The 19,699-nt window shown below is 45.9% G+C and overlaps 1 protein-coding gene across 1 annotated transcript in view; it reads right to left on the minus strand.

Moving 5' to 3' along the window:
* LOC139416164 (neurexin-2-like) overlaps positions 1–19,699 on the minus strand; it is a 968,379-nt gene that overhangs the window by 486,578 nt on the left and 462,102 nt on the right. The window contains exons 8-12 of the mRNA XM_071164510.1: positions 15,998–16,159; positions 7,574–8,012; positions 5,743–6,126; positions 3,464–3,667; positions 602–628 (exon numbers count right to left, since the gene is read on the minus strand). Of these exons, the coding sequence (XP_071020611.1) occupies positions 602–628; positions 3,464–3,667; positions 5,743–6,126; positions 7,574–8,012; positions 15,998–16,159 (1,216 nt within the window). The remainder of the gene's footprint in view (positions 1–601; positions 629–3,463; positions 3,668–5,742; positions 6,127–7,573; positions 8,013–15,997; positions 16,160–19,699) is intronic.

Below are 19,699 nucleotides of genomic sequence, written 5' to 3' on the forward strand. Positions count from 1 at the left end.
AGAGAAAGTGACATGCTGTTGAGTGGAAATGGAAAGGATAGAGATTTGCCTACAAAAGCTATTGCTGAGACGAGCAGGAGGGAATAGAATGAGACTGACGGACTAAAAGACAACAACGGGGGAACTAACTGAAAGAAGGAAATGGGAGAGGGGATTGATAAGAAAAGTGCATCACGGAATGGAAAAGGAAGATCCTAGTGTTGTCTCAGAGGCGGAAATAAACAGGACAGAATGATAAGACCGAGAGCTGATTAAAAAGCCAAAATGATCCGAGAGAGATGGCTAAGAGAGAGATGGCTAAGAGAGAGATGGCTAAGAGAGAGATGGCTTAGAGAGAGATGGCTTAGAGAGAGATGGCTAAGAGAGAGATGGCTAAGAGAGAGATGGCTAAGAGAGAGATGGCTAAGAGAGAGATGGCTAAGAGAGAGATGGCTAAGAGAGAGATGGCTAAGAGAGAGATGGCTAAGAGAGAGAGACATAGTGATAGAGTGATCACGTGTATGACGTAAGGGGAACGGCAGCATTTTATGGGGGACACATCATACACGAGACAGTGGCACAGTGATATAAGTCTTAGAAATGCATATAATAAACCACTTACTGAGGTTACAGTCTATCCTGATACAATCTGGCGGGAGAGAGAGCGAGATGGTGAGGTCAAATCAAATAAAGAGAGAGGAGAGAAAGGAGAAGAAAAGAGAGAGAGAGAGAGAGAGAGATAATAACATTTTACATCCTTCAAGGTACATTCTGCAGACAACCAGGCATTTCGCTAGGGACCACCATCCGGGGACAGAGCTACGAGTCAGGATCACCCTTTGCCTTTTCCACACCTCCGTCATCCCCCCCCCCCCCCCATCATCCGCCCATCCCTCCCTCAGTCCCTGCAGCCACCATTCAAAACCCACCCAGTCCCAATGCGCTACAGAAGGCAAGATATTCACCAAATCATTGGTACAATGAAGCTCTGGAGCTGTAGGTCTACTTGGCGGCACTTGATGGCCAGGGAACCAAGCCCATTCAATAAGCGGAGGATGATAAACGTGCGTTTTTCAAGTAATCCGACTCTTGATCTCTTGTGCTAGATAGACAAAGATGACGTGTGGAGCGCGTACAGCAAGGTCATCAATTCCACGTGTGATGACATTGTGGGCGCGACCGAACGTGGAAACAGTGGACATGGCGTACAGATAAGTCGTCGTCGATCGAAACGCATTGGGTCAGTAGATATGAAGAGAGACAGAGTCAATTCACCATTTCAGTCACTGGCGTGTTAGTCCAAGCGAGAGTCGGCGATTATTAAGTGTGTTTCGTTATTCCTATTCCCTACAGTGGCTTTTATCAGAAATAGGTTAACCGAGTGCCAACAATGTGATCGTGGGTTAGAAACAGCTTGCCTTTTGTAGCCCCTCGGGTATGGAAACCAACAGCAGCAATATTAGGAAAGGGTGATCTGCACACCCCAGTCACAGTAAGCCAAGTGCACGCACACCTATATCAGGATATGCTATAACATTCTAGATATGCTAGAATATGCTATACAAGCACTAACTCTAGCTTTATTCTACAACAGCTTTCTCTGAAATGCATGGTAAAATGGTGGAGCTCCATTATCAAGTTAGTATTCTCTTCTGCCCCCTGGTGGTGACAGGCTGCGTGTGCATGTGGCTGTGGCTGAGGCGTGGTCTCGAGCTGTCAACCGCTACAGAATAGTGGACTCAAACAGCCATGGACCAGGCTCACTGTTATTGGGATTCTGTGGCTGATACTGACATTAAAAGGTCATTTGTCATTCCTCAATGACAAAATCACCTAATGGAAAATTAGATTGTCCACAGCTTGTGTGAGTGCGGTCAGTGTGATTGTGATTGAGTTTGAACGGAAGGAAAACATGCATTACTATTTACACGTGTGTGCCTACGTCACAGACTGCAGAATGATCAATTAAACCAACTAATTGTATATTGATCATCTGATCATGCAGTGTCCCTGTACACTGTTTCATATTGATCAATGAACTCATATTTTAATTATCTTGGGGAATATGGTAAGCAGTCCTCCTCTGGTTCTAAAACAAATTCCACCTCCAACTGAGACAAAAATTGATTTCCTCTAAACTAGCAATTAATATAAATGTTGATGTGGATATGACACCTCTGAGTATGGTCTGATTTGGGGGAAGTGAGGGAGTGATCTAGGCAGAAATTAAGAGGAGGAACTAGGGACGGATGTTCGGTAAACTATCATCTGGCTCATTTGGACACATTAGCGCTATGGATTAGCATTTAGCCTCATTAGCTAAGATAAACGATGTGTTTGGCTGGGGCTGATTGTTCTGGGCCAAGGTGGACTTGGGTCTGTGTGTCGGTCCTCTGGCGCAGGGCTGAGCAGCATGACAAAGGCAGAGTCAGCTACATCACAAAACGTGTGTGTGTGTGCGTGTGTGCGTGTGTGTGTGTGTGTGCGTGTGTGCGTGTGTGCGCGTGCGTGCGTGCGTGGGTGTGTGTGTGTGTGTGTGCGTGTGCGCGCGTGGGTGTGTGTGTGTGTGTGTGTGTGTGTGTGTGTGTGTGTGTGTGTGTGTGTGTGTGTGTGTGTGTGTGTGTGTGCGTGTGTGTGTGTGCGTGCGTGCGTGGGTGTGTGTGGCGCTGTGGGACAACACTGGGCTGTGAGCCGGTCTCTCTGACTGTTTGATCCGAGGGCCGCAGACATACAGGCCATTGAAGGGATGAAAAGTTCCATCGTCTGAGCCTTGGCCAAGTGAGAGATGAGAGAGCGAGCGAGAGAGACAGAGAGACAGAAACTTTGAGAGTGTGATAGAGAAATGGAGAAAGATTCAGAGAGAGAGAGAGGGTAAGTAGAGAGAGAGAAAACAAGATGAATAGAATGTATATGGTGTGGCATTATTGGAGGAACCATCCTCATGTCTCTAAGTCGGTGGCCCACACTCCTGTATCCCAGGGTGCACCTGGGCCTTGTTTCTCCCCTACTCCTACTGTGAACTCTCTCCCTTCAAGTGGCAGGCACCGTTATCAGTGCCATAGGTCGCAACAGTCTGCCAGGAGTCCAAACTATAGACAAAGGCTTAGTGCTGTAGGGTAATATGTTTCTGTATCACTGCCTTCCAGTCTCTATATTTGTTCTACTCATCTAGAATGATGTTAGAGTAGTCTATGGACCATAACGGCTCTGGCTTTACCATTCTCTATAGCACCCCCTACTGGAAGACTGTGAACAACCAAACCCCTTTATCTTCAGGCTAGAGGTCTCTCCACAGGGACCACGGGAGAAACAGAACCATGGGTAAGCAGAGGGGGTACAGGAGTAGACCTACCCAGGGAGGCAGAGACCGGAGACGGGCTTGCAGTAACAGACAAAGGCTCATGTTTAGGGGGTGGAGATGGAGCTTGACGGAAGGGTACGAGAATGGGGTTGCCGAGGTCATGGTGGGGTTGCCATGGGTTACCTAGGTTGACAGTCAGCTTGACCCTGCCACCGTCCAACTCTAGCCGCAGGGTGTCAGCAGACTCTTTGGAGGTGGTGGCCACGAGGAGACCGAATGCCCGTTGGGACATGAACCGCAGCGCCACGTCCTCTGCCTCGGTGTGCATGGTCCCCGGGATGATGATCTTCAGGTACATGCTGCCGTCGTAGCTCAGCACCGTTGCCTCTGTACGAGGGGTGGAGGTAATGGGGGGGGGGGGGGGGGGGGGGATGCAGAGGCAGACACACGTTCAGATACAGACAGACACACACACACACATACATTAACAGGAGAACAGAGATCAGACATACATTATTAGATGAACCAACAGACACTGACACCCAGCACGGGAAAGGACATCCAAGTTTAGCAAAGCATCTTTTCTTTGAAGAGAAACTAGAGGAACCAGGTCTAACACAAACAATAGAAGAGATATTGTAGATGCCTTGACGTCATCCTAGGCCCGTTCAGAGAAACAATGCATGCACCCCCTGCAGCTGACTAGATCACTTCTGAAGAGTTGCCTAAGGAGGGCTGTGTATATGGGTCAACACATGTTGCCATGGGCTCAGCTGATTCACCATGGCTGGTTACTTGCCTTCTATTTTAGATGCATATGGTTGGAAGCACAAACCAAATACTGTATTAGGCCACTGAAATCCACTTGAACAGATAGCATATTGCTTTTTGGAAAACAACTACTTGCTGTTAAATGAAAAGGTTTAGAAGGTTAGTTTCCAATCTCACTGGATTATTGAAGACAAAGTCCCACACTACTCATACACAAATATCGAGTTAAGACACTGTGGTCAAACTTGTGACAGCCAAGCATAACTCTCTTTCACGGCCTTGCAGTATTTGATAGCCACACTAGATGGCAGGGAAGCAGCACGAGAAACACAGCCGGCCCATTTGAGAAACAGAAACATTAAACATTAGACCAAGTCCCACAGTACTCAAACACAACTATTGTGCTAGGCCACTCTGGTCAGAGCGTTGGGTCAGTAAACGACAGGTCACTGGTTCAAATCCTCGAGCCGAATAGGTGAAAAAAAAACCTAATTGCTCTGGATAAGAATGACTAAAATGTGTCACGTAAAATGCCAGACGTGTGACAACGAAGCATAACTCTCTTTCACACCCTTGCAGTGTTACATTGCCACACTAGATGGCAAGGAAGCACTACAAAAACACAGATGGCCTCATTTAAGAAACAGAAACATTACACTAAACTGCCCTTCACTTCCTAAACTGTCCATGACATGTAGATCCTTCACTTCCTAAACTGTCCATTACACGTAGATCCTTCACTTCCTAAACTGTCCATGACATGTAGATCCTTCACTTCCTAAACTGTCCATGACATGTAGATCCTTCACTTCCTAAACTGTCCATTACACGTAGATCCTTCACTTTCTAAACTGTCCATTACACGTAGATCCTTCACTTCCTAAACTGTCCATTACACGGAGATCCTTCACTTCCTAAACTGTCCATTACACGTAGATCATTCACTTCCTAAACTGTCCATGACACGTAGATCCTTCACTTCCTAAACTGTCCCATTACACTTAAATCCTTCACTTCCTAAACTGTCCCATTACACTTAAATCCTTAACTTCCTAAACTGTCCATGACACATAAATCCTTCACTTCCTCCACTGCCTTGATTTCAATCCCAATGTTCTATTGTGCCATTACCTTTGGCAGGCCTACAACACAACATCCCTATACTGTGCATTCATTTCACCTCAAAGGTTCCTTTGGTGCTATTACACAACAAACAGCCTACAGCGAATTAGAACGGATCAGACATGCGTAGCCGCTAGCAGGTTGCACCACCCCCAAACAGACAGACAGAGATAGAGCAGCCTTGCACCACCTGGATGTGTGACAAGCCCAGATGGTGACAGTAAGCATCGTCGCTCAACCGAGCTCCCCAAACCTCACCCAACCTCCCAGCACTTCAGTCAGCTAGCTTCCCAAAAGCCACCCATCCTCGAGTGCATTGCTCCTTCAAATGTCCTTTTACCACACTGCAGCTGGTTGAGGCTTCAGAGCAGCACAGGATGAAGTCCATGTACTCGTACTATCTAAAGTCTATTATGATTAGGTTTAACTCGCTGGCTATAATAACACTTGTGAGCATGAAACCAAACCTGCCTTAATCTCACCAGCCTGCTACCCAAATGTCCTCATCCTGTTTGACCACCACTTGTTTCCCACTCCTCCACTTCTCCAGTCTCCCTGTTTCTCCTCACCGAGTTCACAGTTGCTGCCCAGGTAGCCGGTGCCGGTGCAGTCGCAGATGTAGCGGTTCCATCCCTCTTTACACAGGCCTCCGTTCCCACAGGGGGTGCTGCTGCACCTCTTCTGAAGCTCGCGGGTGCAGAAGCTGCTGACGCCCGGGGAGCTCTGGATCTCGGCCAGGCGGCGCACGTCGCGGCTCTTGCCGTCGATGAAGAGGTCGCGGACGCAGCCCACGTAGCCGTAGTTGAGCAAGGCGGTCCAGACCTCGGGGGGCAGCACCAGGTCAGAGCGGGTCTCGGGGAGACCCCCCAGGAACATGTCGCTGTCCAGGTCCAGGATCTCACTGCCCTCGTTGGAGTTGAAGGGGATGCTGCGGCTGTTCACCGAGATGGAGCCTGGGAGTGGAGGCGGAGAGAGGAGGGTTATACACACGGCATGTCACGTGAGTACCAGTTTTCAATTGAATGCCACCGAGGAAACAGAAAGGTGCCGTACTGTATTTTTTCCGCAAACATCCTTTCTGAAATGAAAAGTAATCCAAGAAGTAATCATAAAGTTTTTCAAAATGAATCGGTAATCCGATTACAATATTTTTGCTGGTAACGCAACCGATTACAGTTTTTTGTTGTAATCAGATTCCATGCAACTGACTACATGTAATCAGTTCCTCCCCCACCCTGACTGTGTACTGCATGTGTGTGTCACAGGAGGCTGCTGAGAGGAGGATGGCTCATAATAATGGCTGGAATGGAGTGAATGGCATGGCATCAAACACCTGTAAACCATGTGTTTAATGTGTTCAATAACATTCCATTAATTCCATTCCAAACATTACTATGAGCCCGTCCGCCCCTATTACGGCGCCACCGGGCACCTGTGGTATGTGTGAATGTAATTGAAGCATTAGGCGAGATAATGTGTGTTAGTAAGTGTGTTTACATGTTGGTACTCTTGTGTTTGCGGGGCAAGTGTGATTGAGCGCATGGGATTGTGTGTGTGTGTGTGCGTGTGCGTGTGCGTGTGTGTGTGTGTGTGTGTGTGTGTGTGTGTGTCTGTGGTTGAGTGGATGTTGAATGAAAGTGCTTTTGTATGGTCTTGTGTGTTTGTGTTGTGGCTATAATCGGTTGAGTGGAGGGGGAACAAAATGCAGCATAGACGAGAGTGGATGAGACCCAGGTTCTTCTCGTGGCGCCCGGCTATGATTTACGACTCATTCTTAATTGTCTATTAAAACGCAATTACAGGAGGGGCAGGAGTGTGCTCAGAGAGACTCCCTATAGTAGCGCAACACACGCATGTGCGCATGCAAACGCGCACACACACACACAAAACCATAAGTGCCTACGTGAAAGCATGCATGCATCATGCAGACCCCTCAGGGCACGGTATGAGAAGAAATGAGTATGACAGGACAGAGAGAGGCGGGAGGAGGGGGTGGAGAGGTGTGTAGGAGAAGGCTTTTAGGCAGGGCTGAAGGACAGGAAGATCATCATTAGAAAAGGTAGATGAAGGAAAATGAATATTCAAAGCCTGTACACGGGTACTCCAAAGAAATAAAGTACTTCAGAAGCACAGGAGGCTGGTGCCACCTTAATTGGGAAGGACGGGCTCCCCTATAATGGCTGGAACAGAATGAATGGAATGGCATCAAAAACGTCAAACATGGTTTCCATGTGTTTGACACCATTCCATTCCAGCCAGCCGTTCTCCGCTCAGCACCTCCAGTGTAGAATATACACAGCTCTCTATATATGCAATAGTCTACAATTGTGTTCATTAGACTTCTTCAGAACCATAATATTAGGGAGGTATTGTCACAGTGCTTCGTGTTCATATGTTCACCTTTCCTCCCTTCCCTCTGGAAGTCCACATGGCACCACTCCCCGTCGTTCACCTTCTTATTACTGGTCTTCAGCTTGATACTCCCCGACCCCATGTCCATGAGTAGGTATAGGAACCCGTCCAGCAGCTCCATAGCAAAATAGTCTGACTTCATGTCTCGACCCGGCTTCTGCTCTTTAGGACCCTGGGGGCGCCCGTGGCTGAACAGCAGCAGGCCGCTGGGTTCTGTGGTGCGGAAGTCAAAGGAGATGGAGCCTGTTTTCTTGGTGTTCCACTTGGGCAGGGCGATGAAGGACTCGGGGGACTCAAAGGTGACGGGGTCCAGGGCGGCCACGTCCTCACAGCGGAAGACGAGGTCTCCGTTCAGGCTGATCTTCGGGTCCCGCTCGATGGCCAGCCGGGAGAGTTCTAGCTTGAAGTCGTTATTCTTGTACACCACCTACAGGGAAAGGGGGAAGGCGATAGAGGCATTTGGATTTTAGTACGGTCAGCTAATGTTTAGGTTCATGTTCACATTCTGTGGGCCGTGTTAGCAATCATAGACACTTAAAAAAAAATAAAGGAGAGGCACACACTCTAGGAGCTCAGGTGCAGAAATATGTATGTCCAACGTTTCGACAGACAAGCTGTCTTCATCTGGGTATAAGCTAATGAGCTAATGTCTAAGTCAATGTTTAGGTTAATGTTCACATTCTATAGGCTGTTTTAACAATCATAGACACCACGTGAGTTTGGGAAAAAGAAATGATGCATGCAAAGGCTAGCTGTCTACTTTGTATATTGATAGGTTTGGACATAGACAAATGCGTCAGGCACTTTGAATGTGAATAAAATGAATATATACGACAAGCTGCTCCTTTGAATACCGATGCCGTGGAGCCTTCTTTGGATTTCTCTGAAACACAATGTGTTCCGTTTACATTTCCTTGCTATTCAAAACTCCCTTCACATTGAATTTAGCATCTCAATATCCAATTATGCTACAGAGTGACTATAATTTTCAAATGACTAACCATAGACTTTAGAAGAAGCGCAGCGTTTGTTTGTGTGAGTGTGGGATTCACAGTTTAGTAAACTCAATTATTCACAACGACACTCTGGGTGATATCAAGGCGCAGGATGAAGGGAAGAAAGAAGGGAATAATGTAGTAGACTCCTACAGACTAATACAAATGTTCCTGTCAGACTTAAAGCTAAAAAAAAAAATGTCTGCACTCTTGTATGCGCATTCATAATATATATATATATATATATATATATATATATATATATATATATATATATATTCGGTGCTAAAAACTCTGGATAGTTAACAGGTTTTAAGCTGTCTTTTCCTGCAGCTTTATCTGACAGGTCCATACACTACCATGACGGCTGTCATCGGAGGAATGGTGTTAGCCGCCCTGGAAAGGTGGCACACTGTGAAACCACCGAAGTGTGTGAGAACGCCACTTTTAGACGGAGGGTGAGAACACAGAAGCAAAGTTGGTTCTTGGCCCGGCGAGCACACGCACTCACAAACAGAAGTGTGCAGATATGCAGGGACGCAGACACCAGCCCTGAAAGTAGTTATTTTAGGGTAGCGTTAGAAAGCTTGCCATTCCCAGCACATCCCGTTTCATTTTTTCCTCTCAAGTTAGTGCCGAGGTACTGCAAAGCCCGCAACAAAAATGGACCAGCTGAAATCTCACGGTTTACTGAAATGGCTTTAAACATGAGAACTGGGGAATGCCTCAACTCACTTCTCTCATTTCAACATTTAATACAAGCGGCTCTGCAAAAGCTGCAAACTTCTCTGCATCCCCTTTCCTCCATAGCTCCACTTGTAACGCTGCCATATTTTCCTATTCTCCATCGTGACTGCAGGCTTGGCTAACTCATTGAGCGTTTCAACGAGCCTGGCAGGGTTTTCACTTCCGGGATTATTCTATTGATTGCATTGCATCAGACATAGCTAAAGCAAACCCAGCCAAAGTATTTGATAAACAAACAAATACTACTTGAACACAGGTCTGAACTCTGGTAGCTAAACTCCTGAGGTGCGGCAACAGCTTCTGCTCTGTGGACCTCCCAATCTCGTCATTAGAGACGGATTAGCGGCGCTAATAAGCCGTGCTAACTCTTCTTTGGCAGTCGACAAACCAGCCACAGTGAGTGGACTCAACTCATGGTGTTAGATAGAGAGTGAGGGAGGGGGGGGGGGGGGGGTTGAGAAAGAGAGAGGGAGAGGAGAAAGTGTGTGAGGAGGAGGACAAGATGCTGCAGTCCCTCACAAAAGGAATGGGTTAATTGCTGGTATTGTGATATCTGCGATGGCAGAGGGAAGTCCTTCGACCTCATGGCTTGGTTTTTAGCTCTGACATGCACTGTCAACTGTGGGACCTTAAATAGACAGGTGTGTGCCTTAACAAATCAATTGAATATTACCACAGCTGGACTACAATCAAGTAGAAACAGCTCAAGGATGATCGATGGAAACAGGATGCACCTGAGCTCAATTTCAAGTCTCATAGCAAAGGGTCTGAATACGTAAGTAAATAAGGTATTTCTGTTTTTTTTATTTGTTTTTATTTCTAAAACACGTTTTTGCTTTGTCATTATGAGGTATTGTGTGTAGACTGATGAGGCTTTTTTTAAATCCATTTTTGAAGAAGCAAAAAAATGTGGAAAAAGTCAAGGGGTCTGAATACTTTCCGAATGCGCTGTATGTTGTCGACATTACAGGACAGTAAGTACATGAGCGGCAGTCAAACTTTAGGTGAACTTCAGAGAGTTTAAAGGTAAGACAGCCTCCTGTATTCGTCTAAACATTATCGCTAAGTCCCTGTAATAAGACAAGCAGTTCTGTCACTATTCTGTTGTTACTTAACAACTTTTGCCAAAAGGCACAGGGACATTTTCTGGAGGAATAACTTTGGAGGCGCGACCCCGTCAAAATGTCTGTCTGAACCGATGTGTATCGGCGTGTATCGGCTTATGCTTTTCACTGTTCTCACGGCTAGCACGAGCGCTGTGCCATTCGTCTCCTTCAGGGGGACTGGATTGATTTGTTTTGTCATTGAGAAACTCGGACAGCCTAAGCAGCGCTGCAATCCAGCGAGCAGCCAGGCTGGCCCAGACATAATCACTTTCACTGATGCTCCCAGGGGCTGAGGACCTGGTGTGTGTGTGTGTGTGTGTGTGTGTGTGTGTGTGTGTGTGTGTGTGTGTGTGAGAGAGAGCAAATGGAGGTTGTTGTTGGCCATAATTGTATATAATTCTCTTGTGGGTTTGTTTGTTGGGGGGTTGTTGCAGGTGTGAATGTTAATTTCTTCAGGAAAACAGACCTGTTTCAGAGGGGCATCGTTTTTAAAAGGAATAATTATTTTGTTGACACTATTTGTAATTGACATACAGGTGCAATACTTCAACAGTATTCAACAGCTACTTCATCTACTGTTTTCACTTCTCAGGTCAGGAGGAGAACAGAGAGCAAGAGCAGCAAACAAAACAGACTTGTAAACACCAATTCCTGCAAATGTTTCTCTGTTACTCACAAGCCAACTCACACAAACAGACCCAAATACTCACCACGCAAGCTTAGAGGCACACACCCATGCATGAACACACACACACTCACACACACAATCAATCATCACACACACCTGACTAATTTCCCATTGTGGAAAAGATGTGAATTGGGTAGGCTGCACGCTGAGGTGCCTGAGTAAAATGTGTCAAATGAGGGCGGGCGAGAGAAGAGAGTTCGGGAGATCTTATCATCCAACCAAGGTGAGGCTCACATGGAGCTGCAGAGAGATAGAGTGGGAATGGGGAGGTGGGGAGAGAGGGAGGGAGGAGAGAGGGGGGGGGGGGGTGAATTCTGCTAGTTTGGGAATCAGTCGAAGAAATCCATTTTTAATTTGGATGTCAAAGCTGGTGTCCCAGCAACACTGGCATAGACTTAATTACACAAATGCCTGGAGAAAGAGAGAGAGGGAAGAGAGAGGGTTGGGAGGGTGTGAAAGAGGGTGATAACAAGGTGACATGTAGAAGCAGATGGTAATATTGGGGGGGAAAGAGTGAACAACATGTGCCCATAAAAGACTTGCCCAGTGAAATAAAGGTGTAACTTCACAGCGTAATCTAGGAACAATAAAACAACTAAGTGTATCTCTAAAAGACTCGAGATCCTCTGTGGCTCCCACTCTCCTTTTTCTGTCTTTTGACTCACTCCATCCCCACTCTCTGCTCCCATTCAATGGATTTCTCGCTCCTGGAGGCTCCTGGCCAGGCGTATCAAAGGCGTTTCAAGCTCCACTGGGAGCTTGAAATCACGGCCACAGCCCTGACACAAGACTCCGAAATCTGCCCACGCTACTGACCAAGAGGATGAAACAGTCCCCAAGAGTCTGCTTTTCATCAATAATCCAACTTTCAAATACCACTAGAGAGAATGTGCCTGGATACTGCTCGTGTTATTTTTTTTTTTTGTTCTTGTGTTTCCAGCACATTACTCAAACACTTGGAAGGATTGTGTTGTACATAGGCAGCATTTCTTATGGAACTAAACAGCTCTTTCCCGTACAGTGCAGTCAGCCCCTCTCTTTGCCTGACCTAAAAAGAGATGGAACATTCAACATTGTCACCATCACAATCTGGATTCACCAGCGGTGCTTTCTCTCTCTCTCTCTCTCTCTCTCTCTCTCTCTCTCTCTCTCTCTCTCTCTCTCTCTCTCTCTCTCTCTCTCTCTCTCTCTCTCTCTCTCTCTCTCTCTCTCTCTCTCTCTCTCTCTCTCTCTCTCTCTCTCTCTCTCTCTCTCTCTCTCTCTCTCTCTCTCTCTCTCTCTCTCTCTCTCTCTCTCTGTGTTTGTTATAACAATGTGCAAATAGGTAAATAAACATAGATTAGGATCCCCATTAGCTGTTGCAACAGCTACTCTTCCTGTGGTCCACATGAAACATGACATAATACAGAACATTAATAGACAAGAACAGCTCAAGGACAGAACTCAATACATTTTTTTATAAAGGCACAATCTACACACAATTCCCCATAATGACAAAGCGAAAACAGGTTTTCAGAAAAGTTAGCAAATGTATTAAAAATAAAAAACAGAAATACCTTATTTATTTTAGTATTCAGACCCTTTGCTATGAGACTCGAAATTAAGCTCAGGTGCATCCTGTTTCCATTGATCATCCTTGAGATGTTTCTACAACTTGATTGGAGTCCACCTGTGGTAAATTCAATTGATTGGACATGATTTGGAAAGACACACACCTGTCTATATAAAGGTCCCACAGTTGACAGTGCATGTCAGAGCAAAAACCAAGCCATGAGGTCGAAGGAATTGTCCGTAGAGCTCCGGGACAGGATTGTGTCGAGGCTCAGATCTGGGGAAGGGTACCAAAACATTTCTGCAGCATTGAAGGTCCCCAAGAACACAGTGGCCTCCATCAATCTTAAATGGAAGAAGCTTGGAACCACCAAGACTCTTCCTAGACCTAGCCGCCCGGCCAAACTGAACAATCGGGGGAGAAGGCCCTTGGTCAGGGAGGTGACCAAGAACCCGATAGTCACTCTGAAGGAGCTCCAGAGTTCCTCTGTTGAGATGGGATAACCTTCCAGAAGGACAACCGTCTCTGCAGCGCTCCACCAATCAGGCCTTTATGGTAGAGTGGCCAGACGAAACCACTCCTCAGTAAAAGGCACATGACAGCCTGCTTGGAGCTTGCCAAAAGGCCCTTAAAGAATCTCAGACCATAAGAAACAAGATTCTCTGGTCTGATGAAACCAAGATTGAACTTTTTGGCCTGAATGCCAAAAAGGACATTTGGAGGAAACCTGGCACCATCCCTACAGTGAAGCAGGGTGGTGGCAGCATCATGCTGTCAGGATGTTTTTCAGCGGCAGAGATATCATTGATGAAAACCTGTTGCAGAGTGCTCAGGACCGCAGACTGGGGCAAAGGTTGACCTTCCAACAGGACAACGACACTAAGCACACAGCCAACACAATGCAAGAGTGGCTTTGGGATAAGTCTCTGAATGTCCTTGAGTGGCCCAGCCAGAGCCTGGACTTGAACCGGATCGAACATCTCTGGAGAGACCAGAAAATAGCTGTGCAGCGACGCTCCCCATCCAACCTGACAGAACTTGAGAGGATCTGCAGAGAGGAATGGGATAAACTCCCCAAATACAGGTGTGCCAAGCTTGTAGTATCCTACCCAAGGAGACTCGAGGCACTTCAGCAAAGTACTGAGTAAAGGGTCTGAATACTTATGTAAATGTAATATTTTAGCTTTTACTTTTAATAACTTTGCAAATGTTTCTAGAAAACAGTTTTTCCTTTGTCCTTATGGGATATTAGGTGTAGATTGATGATTAGACTATTTTCTAAATCGACTTTAGAATAAGGCTGTAATGTTTTAAAAAAGTCAATAGGTCTGAATACTTTCTGAATGCACTGTATGTGTCTCTAATATGGTCATACATTTAGCAGGAGGTTAGGAAGTGCAGCTCAGTTTCCACCTTATTTTATGGGCAGTGTGCACATAGCCTGCCTTCTCTTGAGAGCCGGCTCTGCCTACGGCGGCATCTCTCAATAGCAAGGCTATGCTTACTGAGTCTCCCTCTCTCTCTCTTTCCCTTAACCCACTCTTCACTTGCTCTTCTCTCTCTAATTTCTGCCCCCCCATTCTCTTCTACACAGTCTTCTCACTCTTACTTGTCACCCTCTCTTCCCATTTTCACAGCTGATTATATATTGCAGACTTCACTTGCAGGCTTCATTCTTTCTTGACTGGACATCTGTCTTCTCTAGTCCTTTCGCTGTGTCTGCTCCCCCTTCCCCATCTGCTCATACAGTATCACCCTTTCTCTTGCTCTTAGTCTTCCTTCCTCCCTTAATACTTTGACAATTACTGGCGGATTTCACTCGTCCAAGTCATGTCAACCTCTTCCTCTTCCTCTTACTCCTCCCCTCCCTCCTTCTCGCCCTCTGTTTCTCTTTCTCTCTCTGTTTGGGAATTGATTGTATCATCGTCTTCATCAGTGACGTTTTCCGGGCATAAGCAACTTTGGAAGGTGAGTCGGGGTCTAAACTTACTGTTAGTTAGGATAGTAGAATACACAACGTGCAATTCTAAATTGGGTAGTGCATCATCAGCGGCAAGGCACATGCCCAGGGGCCCTGACCTCTAGGGGGCCCCAATTGATTTTGTTAGTCACTCTCACACATACAGTATCATATGAACATGGCATAAGCCATGGCAAAATATGTAGAATTGCAGGATCTTTGCTTTAAAACTGCACATGTTTCTCTCAACCCCATGGCAAATGTGTAGAATTGCAGAAAATGTGCTTTAAAAAGGCAAAGTTCTCTCTCTTCCACATGTCACAATGAGTAAAATGTGAAATGTGTTTTAAAACCCATGGGAAAATGTGTAGAATTGCAGAACATTTGCTTTAAAAATAAAATGTTCTTCACGTCGTCAAGAGGGGAGCCAATATTTTTTGGGGTCTGCGATGTGGGGGGGGGGGGGGGGGCCCACGACCAAATCTCGCTTAGGGCCCCCAAAAAGCTAGAAACGGCCCTGATCCTCATCTTCAGGAGACAGACTAGAGTCCAAGAGGGAATTTTTCTTACAGCAACCAAAATAATGAAAACGTAATTGTAAGAGCATAATTAAGTTAGAGATGTGATTACTATATGATTCATTAAAACCGATGAAAAAGTAATCACTTATTCAAATCAGAGAACCTTTATGAGGAAATGAATTGGAGCCTTATTCCCAGTCCTTCCTATATAAGCCATTAGGCATGCCAGAGTATAATGTTTGAAATGGAGTGGTCCTTTTCTCATCTTGTTAAGTTGTGGCTTGGAGCCTTATTGGTGAGAAAAACTATTTCATACCAACTATGATGACTTATCATTTTACATCCTCTTAGAGTTAGAATAATCATTTAGTGTCTCTGAGAGAATATCCAGCCTGTTCATAGGGAATGTATGATGCCTCTACACGCCTGTCTGACACCTCCTACTCTCTCACACACACACACACACACACACACACACACACACACACACACACACACTGGTTCACACGCAGAGAAATGACATCTGTGTAGACTGTTTGTGTACGCGAGCAAGTATGAGTGTCTGAGTGTGTGTGTGTGTGTGTGTGTGTGTGTGTGTGTGTGTGTGTGTGTGTGTGTGTGTGTGTGTGTGTGTGTGTGCGTGTGCGTGTGTGTGCGCGTGTGTGCGTGCGTGCGTGCGTGCATCATAGGTGGTTACCTTACTGCAGCCGGTGGTTACCTTACTGGTGACGGAAGGACTATTATGAGCCGTCCTCCCTTCAGCAGACTCCTGGGGCGTGTGTGTGTGTGTGTGTGTGTGTGTGATTCCCCCCGTGATGCCAGTACTGAACCAGAGACACTCACATCTTTAAGGCAGCCCATGAAGTTGTTGCTGACTGGTGATCCGGGCAGGTCTGCAGTATTGGGACTCCCCCCAATGTAGAAGAAGTCATCTGAGCCCAACATGGTATAGTCCTCCTGGGTATAACCAGTAGTGGTCAGAATACCATCCACTGATATAGTCACCTGGTACGGGCACGGCCCAACAGAGACAGGTAGGTAGAGAGGGATAGACAGATGGAGCGAGACAACAACAACAAAAAAGAGAGAGAAAGAGTAGAGGAGTGGAGGAGGGGAAAGGAAAGGAAGAAGTTGGATTAAACACTGGCGGTAGGCGGGGCTGTCCCCTACGGTGTGGCGTTACTCGTTAACGATTGGTCGTGTGGGCGCAGCTCAGAGGGGAGTCGCTCACGAGTGCAGTTGCTAGGGTTGACCACTGGGACGATGCTGTTTTCACTCTCTAATAAGGTCTCAAGGGTAGGACTACTACTTGGAAGTATGAATTGCATATTATTTGACCACTTAACAAACTAGACAACTGACAATATGACCTTGCAGAGTCAAACAACTGACAAACCTCAATGCTTGACTATTCAGTCTGCGTTCCAGTCGAACAGAACCTCAATCAAGAGAGTCGGGGGATGAAAAGAACTTTATTTTAATATTTAAATACCAAAAGTCGTGTTTTTTGTGCGAGGTTACGGGAGCGAGCGGCATCTTTGATCACTGACGGAGCGGAAACTGACAGACGGAATCAAATGTACACCGCCAGGAGTCTGATGGAGGGGAGATAGCTCCAACTGAGAAAAAAGCCTTTGTTTTCCTTTCATGGAATGTAAAAGGCATCAACCGTCTGTTTTTAAAGGCTTCCTCAAGCCCTCTGGAGGAAGATTGTCAGCTTTTGCCAGAAAGGTGCCAGGCGCAAAGACATATTCATTCCCTCTCTCTACAGAATGTTAAGTCCTGGGTCTATTCATTAGTATTGCAGAGACACTAGAGTATACTTCAGTGCAGAGTCACTGAGTTGACCTTAATTTGATTATAGCAGAGTTGAGATGAGAGGGGGACTCTTTATCATGTAATACCAGGCCTCTGACTTACTCAGGGTGGGAAAGAAAATCAGATATGAAATCTGTCCAATTGAAGTTCCTATGCAGTGCGAATATATAAAAAAAATAACCAATTTGTCTTGTAACGGACTTATACACGGAGTATACTACCATACCCGCTCAAAGGGACTTCAGTCTTTTGTCTTTCCCATTCACCCTCTGAACGGCACACATACACAATCCATGTCTCAATTGTCTCAAGGCTTAAAAATCCCTCTTTAACCGGTCTTCTCCCCTCCTTCGACACTGAAGTGGATTTAACAAGTGGCATCAGTAAGGGATCATAGTTTTCACTTGGGTTCACATGGTCAGTCTGTCATTTTTGCTAATGTTTTGAGTACCAGGGGTATATTAGATGTGCTCTTTATAATTGAGTTTTAATCTAACCAGGGAGTAATGTTGACGATCAAAGTCTTCTCTGATCATTTCCGTTTTGTGATCAGAGAACATTGTGACAGTGTTTGCCCGTGGATTGTATGAAAACAGAGCAGTGTCTTGCCAAGTGACTTCATTTGGATTGGATTTTACAGTCCAACACCAATTTATATTGTAATTATACTAATAGTCCTGGCTAGGGTCGCTACAATCCTCTCCAATCTTTAATATGACATCTGTTGGCCCACACACTGTACCACACACAAACCAACAACCATGCTCTGGGTTACTGTGAATAACATTACATTCCACAGTGCAAATAGTTCATATTCGCTATATGGGTAGTGTGGGCCTTACTAATATCCAATCTAGTGATATTTGGACTGTTTGGAGGGGGTAGAAAACAGGCAATTATTTTCTCTTAATACTGTACCTGTATTTTGATTATCTATTGAAATATGTTCTGTTGATAGTTACAAATGTCCTCCATTTTCTACCAACTCACAGTACATTGTGTTCTGTAGAACATTGTTGGTCAAAAGATTTCTTCAGCATTGATTCATTCACCTGTCAAATACTTGAAACTGCTTCATATACATGAATCAACCTTGGCAACTGACGATTGACTGCTTTATAATAAAAATATTCCCTAATCACAGTCAACAACAGACTAGTTGAGTACCAAACTGTGAATACCAACAAAGCTAAAACTCTATGAACATTCATTCTAATTTCAGCAAGACCTCATAAAAGACCTATACAAATATGCCTGAGTCAAAAGTGAAAACAGTGCCGTAACCATGGTACCTTGGTCTTTTGAGGTCCTGAAAACAACCCTGACAACAACTGCACTCCAAAGGTCTCGTCCCCAGCTAAGCACTCTGCTATGTGTGACTGTTTTCGTTTTTTGACGTACTTCCCTCAAAACAGGGCAACCCATTTTTATGTCTGCTGTCACTACTTGAGGAAAATAGATAGAGGCCAGTTTAGGTTGTGCTTATAGGAGACGTGGAAGAGGTGGTGGTGGAGGCGGAGGTGGGCACATCCCTGGTCATCCTGGGGGGGGGGGGGCAGGGCTGTCGATATGTTTCCCTGAGGGCCACTTCTCTGGAGAGGGAGGGGTCCTGTGGGGGGTGGGGGGAGTGACTGAAGGGGGAGGGAGGAAGGTCAACGTTACCGCATCTAGCGACTATAAGTCTTTCGAGAAGCAGCCACGGCTGGCCCAAGTGACTCCAAGTACAAGTGATCGCAACACACGCTAATCAAAACCGGGGATCCATTGCTTTGTGGTTCTCGATCCACTCACTCATAACACAACCTCTTCTTGGCGGCTAGAGTCCATCAAATCGGGGGCAATCCACGGAACTCTACTTGAACCCCTTTCCGTGACAGAATAAGAAACCAACTGCAGCAGTTAAGTCACAGTTGGCAGTGGGCCTTGTGTGTTTAGCTGTGTGGTGGTTAGCGGTGCAGCGCTACGCTAGCCTGGCACTGGGTCCAGTAGTTAACATCATTAGCGGGCCATTAATGGAGGGAGTGTCAGCCAGCTGCCAGCCACCTGTGAGGATTCCAGCTGAAAGAGGGGAAATGGGAGATTAGCACTGTTTTTTGGGGGCCACATCCCTCTCTCTCTCGCTCTCTCTTTCTCTCCCTACCTCCCTCCGTTCTGCCTGCCCTTGAGTATTTCCGAGCCTCTCAGATCACCCATTGACACACATCAATGCAAGAAATAGTAACAATAAGTAGTTTCACTGTAGTCTCCATTCAACTAAGTGTCACCATCCTGGCAATTTACCTACACTTATTATGCTGGTAATTGTTCAAATTTGGTTATCTCCATTTGTCCAGGCGAAAGAGAATGATTTGAATCAGGTGATCTGGCTTTTGCCAAAGTCTGAACAATATTACGCTTTCCATGGACTTAAATAATCAAATGTCCAATGACCAAAACTAGCACCATGGCTAATAATCAGATATTACGTCTAGGGAATGTCTAGAGGGTATTGGGAGTGCTACGCTACAGCACTCTAGTGAGTTAGGTATGGCCTCAGTCTTCAGCCCCACTGAATAGTATTGTCTGGAATGATGTTGCTGGTGGTTGCGTCATCTTCCACTGGCCGTCATCCTTCACTAGCCTGAGACTAAATGGAGATGATAACATCACAGCTCGCCGCTGGTTCAAAGTCCCTAGTTACCTCAGATGCCCATGAACCAGACAGTAGGCTGAGGAAACTGGAGAAAC

The sequence above is a fragment of the Oncorhynchus clarkii genome, chromosome 9, assembly GCF_045791955.1.
Source record: "Oncorhynchus clarkii lewisi isolate Uvic-CL-2024 chromosome 9, UVic_Ocla_1.0, whole genome shotgun sequence".
In the NCBI taxonomy this organism is placed as follows: Eukaryota; Metazoa; Chordata; class Actinopteri; order Salmoniformes; family Salmonidae; genus Oncorhynchus; species Oncorhynchus clarkii.